This window comes from Helicoverpa armigera, chromosome 7 (assembly GCF_030705265.1).
Source record: "Helicoverpa armigera isolate CAAS_96S chromosome 7, ASM3070526v1, whole genome shotgun sequence".
NCBI lineage: Eukaryota > Metazoa > Arthropoda > Insecta > Lepidoptera > Noctuidae > Helicoverpa > Helicoverpa armigera.
In genome coordinates, this window is record NC_087126.1 from 1,636,743 (window position 1) to 1,651,149 (window position 14,407).

Consider the following 14,407-nt stretch of genomic DNA (forward strand, 5'->3'; position numbering starts at 1 on the left):
TTAATCCGGATATCAGATGCGGAACAGAAACGGTACTGACCGGTAAACTTATGGGTATGTCAAGGAAATAGATAGTGAAATAAATCACAAAATTGAAGATGCGAAACGAACATTAAATCACGTCAAATAGAACGCGAAAATATGAAAAGCAAATGATACGATTACGCGCGACGATGAAGAAGACCCACTTTCAACTGACAATAAAAAAGCTTTGACAAAAACCGCCTCAATCTCTTAACCATACTGGTACGTCACACGCCACGTGCGTTTTCTATAATAAAAAATAACGTAGCCTTAACAAGGGGCTAAGGAAACCCCAAAAACAGGTTATGAAAGGCCAGGTTGCCATTTGTGGGCAGCACTCGACTGGATTAGTCGTAAAAGGTTTAAACGGGCCGTGTTCGTCTTTTGCCTACCAAAGCGTTCCACGCCACGTGGCTGTATTTGTCTGCAGCTCGACGTCATCGTCCACCCTTTAAGGCAAGGATGATGCCATTGCATTAAGGACGTGGAGTTGATTCACCTCTGACGGGATCACAGTTATGATCATACTGTTATTAAACTCGCAATATTTCGCTCGGTACGTCATACTTTTTCCGTAAGATCATACAGAAATCATCTATAATTCATAAAGTTGTATCGCTTTAGTTCTTCCAGTAATTAAATTAACAAGCGGCCAGTTATACGACACTAATAAACGGCAGTACAATCAATAATAAGAAATGATGATTCGTATTCGAATAACGTGCATTACAATAAATCATGAAGATCGGCAGGGGGTTGCCAATTCAGAGTTCAGTGTAATCAGCGACAGCACCGTAATGATCGAAAAGTGAAAGTTTGAAGCTTCATTATCTCTCGAGCAATCCAATCGGAAGCTATACGTTTAATCACGATTAAGACTTCCACAACAACTGTAATTTGCTTTTCTAAACCTTATCGGAGCACAGACTTAAGAGGATAAAGCAAAAATCCCTTATATCGACGGCAAATGTAAGGAAGTATGCGAATGAATTTCGGCTTGTTTGTTTTGAGAGGTCGTCAGATGTGACCGAAAACTTGATTAAAGAAAAAGCAACAATTCACAACGGACCAGTCGTTCAGATGTTTCCTTGTATAGCGGTACAGTATGTAAATTACATTGGAGAGGAGATGCTACAGAGAAGAATTCTGATACGAAATCCTACGCATACAGAGAATGTCTTATTAAAGATAACAACAGTGCAATAATATATCTGAATAATATTTGCACAGGTAACCGGAATTTAGAAGCGATACAATTTACAATATCAATATTGCGTCTTTATAAATCCAAATAAATTGTTACACACGTTGATCAAACAGTACAATAAAGCCTTAAAAAACAGGAGCAAATTGCGCAAAGCAGGCTTAAATCAGCTGTTAATGAAAACGTATCGCGGTAATTACAAAGTGAATGTTGTTAGTCTTGTTCATTAAGCAAAAATCTGTATCGGCAATATTGAAATTGTCATTCAGCTCGAGCAAGAGATTGCACGTTGGACGGCGTCAAAGTAGCACTCGCCGGCGGTTTAGCGGCGTCTACGGCGATTAGTTTAAACGACGCTTAAACAATAATTACCGATTACGGAGAACCGGTGTGTTATCGACGGTGTAACTCGGGTACTGCTGCGACTATTGCGATCAAGATTAATACCGAGACCGTGCAAAAATTTCCAATAACGCAACGTTTCAATTTGTCACCGGACTCGAACGCAAGAGATAATCTACAACCGCTATTGAAGATGACCGGTTAAATGAATTTGTATACAAACCGGTGAAGGCTGTTTCTTTACTTGTCAACACATTCCGTTATTACGGTTCGATGCATTAAGTTATTGCAGAATATTCAGAGACAAAGCAAGGGAAGCTAGTTAAATAGATACCAAAAGCCACTAAGCAATTTGAGAACTATTATCCAGCGAACAATATAAGGAAGATTCAATTAAACGACCAAATCTCAAGCGACAATAGGAGCTATAGCTAACAATACACAATCCACAGAACAATGGGCAATCCTTGAATCAATATAAGCGGGCTGGGTGTTCTATAGATATTAAGACTGAGCCTAGAGCCGTATGCAAATGTGGCCGGGCGTCGATATCGACGGCAATGGCGTCGGTAATTACACGTTCATAGTCTCGTTGCCAGTTTCATTCATAAACATGCGAGATTGCTTTATGAATGGTAGACGGCCCGTGTCCTTAATTTATTGTGTCGCGCAATACACTTCCATAAGTTTCCTGTTTGATTATTACCATTTATCGAATGTTGTTCGTGCGCTATGTAATTTTGTAGACGCAAACTCGACCTTGATTAATGAACTTCATTCATATATAGCACGAGCACTAATCTTAGTCCAATTATATCGAGTGCGCCGCGCTGCAACCAATGTAGTCAACGGCATACATTGTGTAGCGATATACGAGATGAATTTATTAAATGTATTAACATTCAATTCATTACTGGAACACGCGAAAAAACAAACATAACTCAACACGCTATTACCCGAGCTTATGAACGTAAACCTGTCCAACTGTTAATAATTCTTTTCTTAATGGCCTCTCATGGCTGAATAAATTTTAGCGCTAAATAAACAAGCTTTATCTGTGATCTCCACAATGCAACGGGTCCGAGGGTAACAGGAGCCGACTGAAGCGCCGCCACCACGATACCATCACGCCGATACGCATCAAGGAAGACCAGTTGTCAATACATTTCACCTGCGAACTGAACTAACTTGATGGCCTGTCTGAGCCCAGAACGAGTTCCCATGAATTGTGTTGCGTGCGAGACATTTTTATACTTCTGTACGACAACGTGTACCAGCGACCGATGGCTTCCATGTTAATGTATTTGCTATCGCTCCGAGCTTTATGTGGATGATCTCGTTCTGTTTGTTAAGATGCCCGATAGAATTTCTAATTCGGAACGAACGTCGATTCAATGCAATCGAAGATTTAGATCGCGAAGAATGCACCCCGTGTTAAATGCTAATTTCTGTCTCGGCCTTATGCAAATGAACCACAGTGCCACTAAATAGCATTAAGGCAGCTACGGGCAAATATTCCGCTAACCTTATTTACTGGACAATTCATACGTCCAGGCAAACAAACACAGGTGGTCCCAATAAAAGGTTCGGAGGACGCCAAGCGCCTGTGTGAGGATGCCGCCCTCCCTAAAAGGATAATAATACGTCGTTGCGAAGCTCCCGAGCCACGGAGAATCCTCAAGACTCCCGGAGAAATGTAAATTGACCCGCCACCTGACAAATAGCTTAATTAACGGATAACACGCGACACGAGAATTATTGAGATCATCCGAATCGTTCACCCCGGGAAGCTCGTCACAGGAATATTTTTAACATTATCCTCATTCATTTAAGCTTAACAGATTATGCGGTAATTATTTCCATAACACACATTTAAAAGAGAAAAGTGATCTTGGAAGTAGTTCTCCATTGTAATCCGTTTAATTCTCTTCGTAGGAAAATTCAAAAGCCTTAAATTCCTTTGAATACAATGAACAAAAGAATCGTAAAGGAACTTATGAGACATCCTAACTAGCCCACATGCAGCAATTTAACGAAGGCATTAAATCTCAAGGTTAAAGCTGGAATTACGCTAAGAGATTTAGTTTTTTTCGCAATGTTATGCGTCGGTAGGCGTCACGTGGGCGCGCACGTGACGACGATGTGATTTTGTGGCTTGCCACCGCACGACCGCTCGCGTGGGCGGCAGCCGCAACACTGACACCGATGGGCGCGTTCGATACCTTCAACCGGACAATTTGCCTTATAGTATTTTGACAGCGTATCACACTCAGAACGAAAACTTTGAAAGCAACCTCTACAAAAGTTTCCTGCGCGATAAACTCAGCGAGAGCTTCAGAGTAGGAGCTGTCAGTCAACCTTCAATTTATCGATCGAGGTTACCTGGCAAAAACGGTTTCGAACTCGTCCGTAGCGCGCGACAAGTTCCAGTATTCTGAAATATTTTGAATTCCATCAAAATCGGCTAAGCGGGTAAAAACTTTTAGTATTGTTCAATTTCACGATAACGACTGCAAAACGTGCAGTTTCCCACCGAAATCTGGATGTTTGTCGAATTTTTTTAATTGATCTGGTAAAAAAATCATGTGGTCGTGCTCTCGAACCGCAATCAAATAAAAACCTTACTCGTTAATGTTTTATGTATGAAATTCCCGAGGCCGATACATTATGGATGGAGTCCTGCTGGCTTGGCGCGTTCGGAAATTTTGACAGAACGACAGATATCGTCGATCTCTATGGTAGCTACAGATCTCCTTCGACGTTTTTACGCAACTCTGACGACCGATAACATCTGACTTCGAATATTGGCGGAAAGCAGTAGACGTATCACTGGTCCGAACTTACATTACCATGTAAATAATGCATCAGCAAACATTATTTTCGCATCGTTATAATACAGGCTGAAATATTATTATTATACGTTTACTTCGACAGATCATAAGAAAATTAACTATGTCAATTAGCCGAGCCATCGCAGCGGCGCGAATGGAGTTTCCATGTCACCGTTAATATAATAAAAAACGGCTCAATTTCAACAAATTACCGGCCAACAAATTGCGTAAATAATTATCTTTGCACAACGCAATAAGACGTTTACAAATAGGGGTGCATTTAGTAAACAATCACAATTTATTACGGTGACCATCGCGACATGTTTAGATGGGACACCTGAGGAACTATTTCGGTCGAACCAGTTGCGCGGGCGCATCGTTACCGCGCAGGTGTCGCTGTGTAGGGTGGCCAACACGCTGGCGTTAGACGCTATTTATTAACAATTACTATATGTATGGAAATTCAAGTTCTTTATTTTAATTGGACAATATTTACTAAATTATTTAAAAAATCGATTTGAATATATTTTATTAAAAAATATATATTAAGCACCTTTTTGCCTGTGTCACATCCGTCCAATTTTCTTTCACTACATGATTATGAGACCTAAACCTAGATAAATAAATATGAAGTTTCATGACAACTTGTTCAATAAATACTACCTGTCTACTGTACAACAAACATTTTACATTTCTTGGTCTATAAACATAGACCAGTCAACTTGAGTTAGGAAAGAGCACAAAGGCTCTATTTCAAATGCTTTACATTCAAAATGATGTAAATATTTTAACAATACTACACGTACAATAGCTGATACCTTAAATACGTTGCCTGAACATGAGGTAGCAAAAACTATGAAAGTGTAAATTATTGCTCTGCCATTAAGAACTATTGCTACTTCAACTACAGAAGCAAGAGCTATTATTACCAAAACGCCATAAAAATTAAACACCATAGTTAAAATCATATCGACGGTGTACAAAGTATGCAGAGCACAGTTATCTGAATATCCCACGGGACCTACATCTCTTGGAAGAACCGGATCGACCGTAACTCCTTACTCACTGGCACTTTACGTGCAAGATATAAACTTAGAGGCCCTAAACTAATTAGTTCTACTGTTTGAAGTGCTTAGTCAAAAAGAGATAAATAATGTGGAATATCAGCCCATTTTACTCAGTACAGAAATTTCGGAAACCGGTATCGGAATTTAGGGATAAACATTTTCAAGAACTTACTATGTCGTCCAGATAAATAGACGTTCCTAAGACAGCACTTATCAAAACTGAAATATTATTATTGTATGTAATTGCCCGAAAAGCATCCAACAGGCCTTGTCCTACTAATATTATAAACGCGAAAGTTTGTATGTATGGATGTATGGATGTTTGTTACTCTTTCACGCAAAAACTACTGAATGGATTTTAATGAAACTTTACAATAATATAGCTTATACATCAGAATAACACATAGGCTACAATTTGTAAACATATTGTTCGAAATACTAAACCTGCGCAGACGAAGTCGCGGGCACCAGCTAGTTGTTATATAAAAAAATCTGTTTACACCCCTTCATTACTACTATTTTTACTCCCACTATGATTTGGTGTAATCCACATCAAAGGTCAGGGCCTAATTAATTGTTACTAAGCCATAAATCTTTCAAAAGATACAACAGTCGCCATCGCCTATGACTTGTTCGCAGTCCGTTTGTTTGTCCACAGGGCGCTCATTACACGCGATAATGACTAGATCTATCTGCAAGTGTAATACGATATAGCGGCCATTGTGGGCTTAAAAATACAATCGACAGGAAACAATACCTTATCTTTTAGTACTTCAGTCACGACCAGATGATATCTTACGAACTAATCAAGTGCATCGCTGGAATGATTAACCATTATTTGTTCTGTATTTAATATATTAATGCTATACGAAACATCTGGTTGGCTAGTGTTTTTAAGAATTTCATTTACGTTTATTTATTTCTCTTTAGTTTTAATAATGGAATATGTGGTATCCATTCAAGTGTGGAATTGAAATAGCTTTCTAATGTATTCGAAAATAAAATTGCAAGACATCTTTAGAATGTATGCCTTAATTGAATATCTTCTTATATCTTTCACTGTTACACATTTTTAATCATGCAGCAGTTGATAAAAGTGTTTCAAGCGAGACAGATTACAGTACATTAGTTATTCCGATACCAAAAAGAATTTCTTCTTCAAACTCTTTGCTATCCATTCCTATCGCTTCACACCTGTACAAAATTAACACACATTAAGTTTTCAATTAGTTTTAAACAAATTGCAACGAGTGCTCTTCACTGTTATTAAATATTCATTTGGTTAAAAGGAACACTTATTTACCACTTTGTAGAATGTTTGTGCGTTGAGCTTGGCGCCTTGGGTTATTCGCATAAAAATGTCTTGAATTAAAAAGAAAAATTGCAACGGTTCTTCATAATTGTTCTAATGATTTTAAAATGCTGTGAAGCCTACATATGATACTCGTAGGACTTTTAAAAATCTTGAATTTGGGTTTTATAATACAAAGTACAATGATGAAACTAGATAGAGATCAGATTGGAAATTGGAAGGAATGAAGTGCCGAGGGGTACACGACTAACCTATCACGATCAAATAGAACCGTAAACTTTCACAACTCCAATTCAGACATCCTCAAAATTGCTGTGCACCTAAAAATCCAAGATCGTAGTGGTAGAAAATATGAAAACTATCTTACTTAAGATACAATTTAGGGCCAATCTAACACTACCACCCGCGGTTTCATGAAGTATTTGGAGCGCCTCATAAATCCTAAACAGTTCTAAATTGTAACAATACGATTATTCTATGTGAATTGAATACAATCGCTTGTTTTAACATCTTGACCGACATTAATGACAAAACTTACCACATATTCGTGCACATAACTCGGTTTTCTCGAAAACTCGCATCGTGATCGTTTCAGTCGTGAGTCTCGAAAAACCCTTTGATGTGTGCCCGACTACTAACGAACTATGCCGACCGATAAGACCAACTATTAGTCGGTTCAACATGCCGACAGATGTCGTCTCCCAGACTAATCAGCGTAACTGTTTACAATGACAACTTGTACCTCGGTTACTAAACAAGCTTTGAATATTGCTTTGGCTATCAGAACTGCAACCATATCTTTACTCAATAAACTAAACAATTTTAATTTAAGACAACAGCAAATATCTTGAAGATAATAATTTCGTAATAACGAAATTCCGCAAGGGTTCATGTGAATCAATCAACTGGTGGCAGAACATAGCAAGGCATCGCAATAGTCCCCGAGTACCAGGCGCGCATAACAACAAGGCGTTCACGCTAGGTGTCGTTGGGAGGCGGGCCGACGCGCCAGACATTCCCTTTCCACCGCCCAATCGCTATTGATCCATCCCGTCCCCCGCTCGACGCCCGTTTCCTAGCTAACAGGGAGTAGCGCGTTAGTTAACTGGGGACCATTATAATATGGACGCATTTGACAACCTCTCTCGTAGTCGTGGACGCCTGGTAAGTGAGTTGGTTACGCGGTCGCGCTGGGTGCTAACGAACCGTAATATGGCAGGGGGCGCTCTGGCGAATAGGTATAGCAAAAAAGCTCTCATTGTTTATTGTTTACTTTCCTATAATGTATAATTTTTCTAGGGATTCTATGCAAATAAAAAGGCAAATAGGGTAGGGTGATACGTAAAAAAACAACATTTAAAAGAACTTTTAAATAAACGATAATTTTTTAATGAGTTTTACTTCTTGCATTACAATAGAAATGCGTACTAAGCGCCACCTACCTAATGTTTTATCAGTTTGATAGTGATACATTTGATCACGAGATGGCACCCGAGGCCGAACGGCCGGGAATGAGCGACGTCTTCGTACTTAATGCACTCCTGGTATTTTTGAGTCCATATTTGGCGCTTTCATTTCCTTCACGATGGTAGCGAAGGGCAAGAATTGAATAATAATGAATGGAGATGTTTGTTCTTACTTGTTGTTGTAGTAAGTTGTAACAAGAAAATGTCACAGAAAAATTATACTTACCTACTGATAATATTTTTATTTAAAAAATTGGAGTTTTTTTTTTACAAAAGCAATTAGATCAAATATTTATTTTTTTGTAATTTTTGTATCCTGTAGTCAACATAATTTTCAATAATTGTGTAGACTGTTTGGGAAGCTATTTTTCTATTTTTTTACAAACACTCGAAATTGGCAATTTTAAATATGAAACATTAGGAAATACCAGGTCTGACCGAGTGTTGGTCAATCTATCCATTAGCCTAATCATAGATTTAGCTGTTTGTAAAGCTACACCAAAACAAAACCATAGGAATTGTGCTAGGCGCAATACATTTTGATGAAACCTTCGAATTGAGCTGTGAGTTGAACTGAAATAGCAATTTTTCCCACAGATTACAATTACGAAAAGCAAATCAGTGCTCCTATTTTTATTCGTCCACAATTAGCCCAACTAATTTGGGAGCGTTTAAGAACCCACCAAAACACAAAGGCCGCCACACAGGTCGTAGCATTAGCATTACAAAACGGTTGCGGGCCGTGAGATATGGGTCGCAGATGCGCGCCCGCGCCGCCGCCGTAATTAGTGTAGGCGCAATATATAATTGTTTCATTTCAGTAACGCCTGTCCCTCTCACTGCTGTGCGAATTGTTCGCCAAGATAAATGGCCTTAATCACCCCATGAAGAATCTAGCAAAAATTGCAACCGTTCACTTAGAACACTATTTTCTTGCATTTTGGGCCCACCGGGAGCTGTCGCCTCACAATTAACAGATATCTACGCCCGTGTACTAACATTAAACAATACTTCACAAAATCTCAAGATCTAAACGTCGTCAAGTCGTGTGGGAAAATAATCTCAAGCGCAATCTACATCCGAGCTAGGTCCTAATTAATTTAGTAATCGTTCGTGACGACTTATTCCGGCCCTAGACCCAACCACGAACCTAACGAAATCACGACTCCGCCAGACAACGATAATCGTTATTTTAAATTTATTAAAATGTCCTCTTTAAGGACTATATCGGAACGCCTATATCGGACTGTATAATTTATTCTTGCATTGGAGGAACGCGCTAAACAATGAGGGCTATTATCATTTCTAGAAGAGCACGTTTTGATTTATAAATGCGCCGCAATATCATCCTTGCTGAAAAACTACCTTTGTTATTTTATTTGTCAAGTAGTTTTGTGAATTATGATATTGGTTGTTAACGATTAAGCGAGCCATTCTTATTTGTTAGATAATAGTTTCCGTAATAAGCAAGCGGAAAGCACTGAGCTCTGTTCAAACTAATCAGGAATGAGTCAATGTTTACTTTATGGGTTACGCTGAAACACAGTGATGCTTTTAACAATAACAGCAAGTTGCTAGTCGGTCGGGCGGTTAGAATCTAAACAACATATTGTCGGCAATTTTCATGACAAAGTCGGCACAATACAACGGCATGCCGACAACAAAATGCCGTCGTGTCGGCCTGACGGCCCCTGGGGCGTCGCAATTAAAGTCCCGGTTGCACGAGGTGATAGGTGCACCGAATTGATGAGCAGGCCTTAACATTGATTAGCTTAAAATATGTACACATTAGTTCTTTACGTGTTCAGACCCCTTTTCCTCTTGCAGAGTAAAGAAAATTCATAGCCAAAGTAAAATGGTAACTTCGTATGCAATTACAACGAATTTGGGGATATGAAGATTTTCTAAGCCATCGCAAGTCTAAACTGTGGATTGAGTATATCTATTAAAGTATGGTTTGAAACCAATGAAATGGAAATCGAACTCTGTAATTTAAAAGCACACGTTCAAATTCAATTTCGACAGTCCAGAATCTAACCCCCGAACCACCCACCAGAGGCCACTAACTGAAATTCTGAACACTGTCATTCAGTAAAGCACGTTTAATTGCAAAGGCAAGTAAGGCTGCACGTTTTAAGGGGCATTACATCGCATAACGAGGGCGGATGCGCGAGCGCACGCCTAACAAGTAACAACAGGGCACGCCGGCGACTTTGATACCCGCTGCGCGACAGCATCGCTTGCGTGCGCGCGACCCCAATGCGGCGCAAGATTGAGGCGATTTAGCATAGCCGCATACGCCGAAAATCGTTAAAGTTTTCAATTTTAAGTTAGGTATAATATAGAGCGATTGGCACGGTTTTAGACTGTCAAAATTGTCATGTGCGTGCGATGTTAATTTTGATTATAACCAAAATATAGAAAAATTAAAGCATTGGAGTTTTGAGACGCTATTTAGACGACATTTTAAGAAGGTATTTAACGGGTATCAATTTGAAACATTTATTGTTATATGGGTAAATTATGCTGTTTCTGTTCAATCGATCAACAATATAACTAAAAGGTTGCTTGCCAAAATTATGTAGTTGCTCAAACATTAATGAATATGGGCCTTGTGAACATAAAAACGGTTTTTTTCTGCCAATGTAAAATGCTAATTTCTGTAAATCAAGCGTTTTTCTTCTAACATGAATACTGAAGCTTGTCGAGGTTGCATTAGCGCATGCCTTCGCCATCGCTCACCATTTGCATCACAGTTCAATGGAGGATTTTGACGGACATCACTACACGGCCTGCGCGGACGCATAGATTGACAATGTCTACCCGTTTAATGAAGCTACCGTAGCTGCAAGAATATAGGAAATAAGTGGCACTTTTATATTGAACTCCTCGTTAATTTAAGGGTTTTATATTTATTTTTACAAGGAGCCCGATATAATTTGTATTCCTGTTGTGCGCGCTAATTATACTAATTGATCTATTTCTTATTTTGTATTCGTAACGCGTATTCTAGATAAACAAGATTGAATTCCGTTTCAATAATACTTGCTACTTTAGCTGCCTATCCTGTGCAGTTTGTAATTTGCCCTTTCAAATCAAAATTACAGATTGTAAAAAAAACTACGGTGTGGATGGGTACGCATGAATCAAATGTGATTATATGCGATATACATTTTGCCGGAAGATTGTTTCGGCCCGAGAATATCAACTATGGTAACGTAATCAAAAACATAGCTGCTGCTGCTGACTTAGCTCCCATTTTCCCAATTAATTAAGGTAAAAAACTCTTTCCAAAGTAAGTTGTCCTGACTGTGCAATGGTTTTCGAGGACTTGAGATCTTTTTACACTAGAGAAAATATTTTTTAACGTTACCTATTGGGTGAATAATGTTTGCTACAACAGTTAAGTACATAAACCGCTGAAAGATGTGACATTCAAAACCATTGTGAAAAGCACCAAAACATATCAACTTGACAGATTTTTTAAAATTAATATGTAAAGAGCCCCGTATTTTCCTTAATGCAGTTTCAATATTTTTAGTATTAATTAGGCAAAACTGACAACACAATATCAAAAAAATATTTTTGCATAATGGCAACTTCAATCTAGAGCTACATTTTTTTTAATCTTTAAAAACAAGATTGTAATAGGTACCTAAGCAATGTTCAAAAAAATACACCTAAGTAATCAAGTGATTAACTAGCTCACTTAGAAAGGTGCGCCACAATATTTATGCAAAATAAAGTACTGCTTTTCTCATTTAATATCTCGACGTCGGCTATTGGAACACTGGATAGGTAATAGTCGCAAAATGCATGCAAGTAGTCCGGGCGTAATCCGGGACACCGCGGGGTGCCCAACCAATAGCCAATATGATGCGATATACAGACTAAACCTAATCGAATTGGATAATATTTGCAATTCAAACGTGTTAATGTTTATTAAATAACACAGGATTGCCATAAAATTAATATTTATGGGTAGGTATTTTAATTCAAGCAATGGCCGAGCCTTAATTCATCAATACGCTTGATTTTTCTGAAAGATATTTCAACAAGTTGCACCACAAAGAGGAAGCATGTCAAATTCGTTGTTTTCAGAAAATGGTACAAGTAGCGCCATCTCTTGGCACACCCAAAAAATAAATTATGACAGCTACCTTCTATTTACAGAAAGTTACCTAAATAATTACGTTTTATCGCTACAAAACAACGTGTAAATAACAATTTATGATGTAATACATTTTACTTTATGCCGCTTGAGAACGATAAACTTGCAAATAACTATAAAATACTCACGAAACATAACCTTGTAACATCTGACATCTGTCAAAACTTTCATCACAAATGTTCACAAAAACACTGTAAATAAACGTGAAACACGACTTTACGGGGTCTACGATGTAGAAATTATTAAATATCGATAGAAAAATGCATTTGGACACGTTTTTAGCAATATTCCATGGTTTTTAAGCGTCGGGAAAATTATAACCTCTTAGCCCAAAACAATAAGCGATTTTTATGTTTTTCAGCTCGTTATTTGGAAATATTTTACGTCAGACCATCAATTCTACAGCATCTGTTAGTGTTGCGAAGGGATTTATAGGCATACACTGTAGTTTTGCCATATTTCGAAAACATTGACTTTGACATCTCACTGTTTACACTTTGCACCAATATTCATAGTGAAATTAATTTAAATGATTAATATTGCATAAATGCCCAAAACAGGGTGTCAATATTCAATGTAAAACAAATCTTTTAAGAGGTTGACGATAAAATTAAATGAATTTAATATAAATATGTTCAAAATGTCATAAGACTTGGAAAAAATATTTTGCTCACCGGTATTGTCACTTATTGAATACATATTTTTGTAACAATAGTACAAGTTCTAGCATATAACCAGAACTGTATACAGAGGTAAACAATATCTAATGTGTAAAAGTTATACTTTCATAAAAATAATGTAATACTGGGCTTGGTAACAATTTGGTAGTGGTCGCCTCCGCACGTAAACAAAACTTTAGTCACAATATTTCTCATCAGCTGGGCTATACAGAGGCACAAATATAGCTCAGTCCACTTATGTTTGCCATGAACTTATACATTGTTATGCACTCTGACACGCATGCTGGTTGCAAGCAGCCAGCGCTCCCTGACGACCCATATGGAATATTGCCAAAACCGGTCTCACCCACCCACCTTCTTCATAATCCCAGTCTTCCGTTTGGAGAAAGTCGTATACCGTCGCAGTTTGTTGTCAATGTATTCCATTTTGATCTTCACACGACCCTTGGTCTTTTTGCCATTGGAAGGTGGCGATTTCTTGGGCTGGAGAGATGCATAGCCGTCATCTGCGATGTCGGGCATGGGGCAGTGGTCTAGGCCCACGTTCTGTGGGGGTCGCTCGTCGTAGCACTGGTCCGAAGGCCTCTTGACACCGGCGCGCGGCATCGGGCACGGCTGCATGCCGGGCCGCAGCCCGCCGCCGCCGCCGAGGGCGCTGGGTGGCCGTCCAGTGCCGTACATGTCCGGCATCTCGCCGAGGAGTCCCATGCCATACGGCGACCCGAAGCGGGGCTCCCGCGCTCCGCCGGGCGCGTCCATTATAACCTCGCAGTACGCCACAGTAACCGGTGCGCGCACGCGCTATGCACACCTCACCGTCCGAACGACGAACGGAGACTAAGTTCTAACCGAAAACGCGAAAGAACCGAGGGCGGGACTGACGAGTCGGCCGCTCGGACCGCGACTGACTTCGCGCGACTGCGTCCCGCGCACCTCGACCTCTATCCGTCTCTGTCTGGCGCGGCGCGTGCAATGCGTTTCGAAGGAGATGGAGTTGCAAAGCGCGGCGTAACCCGACACATCCGTAGGAAAAGCGAACGTTCGCCGGGAACCCGCGAACATTTCAGTGCCCGAAATCCGTATTAAAATAGAGCTTTTATTTTGAGTTTATTTCGTAAATAGAAATAATAGAGTCGGAAGTGGAGCGGCTCGGGCGCAGCGGCGGGGCGGTGGGCAGTGCCAGAGCCATATTTAGACGCGAGCCGTGCCAAATATGGCAATCGACGGTCAAATGGGGGCCACTGAAATCCCTCCTACTCGCACCTGGCGATTTTCACGTCTAATAATTAAAAACTTTGTCACGTCACTTA

General features: G+C 39.5%; 1 protein-coding gene across 2 annotated transcripts in view; it reads right to left on the minus strand.

Annotated features, from left to right (window-relative positions):
* Positions 1–14,018, minus strand: part of LOC110376086 (serum response factor homolog) — a 208,429-nt gene extending 194,411 nt beyond the window's left edge. For both annotated transcript variants that reach the window (XM_049847618.2, XM_049847617.2), the window contains exon 1: positions 13,452–14,018. In XM_049847618.2, the coding sequence (XP_049703575.1) occupies positions 13,452–13,856 (405 nt within the window). In that variant the 5' untranslated portion in view covers positions 13,857–14,018. The remainder of the gene's footprint in view (positions 1–13,451) is intronic.
* Positions 14,019–14,407: the final 389 nt, after the last annotated feature.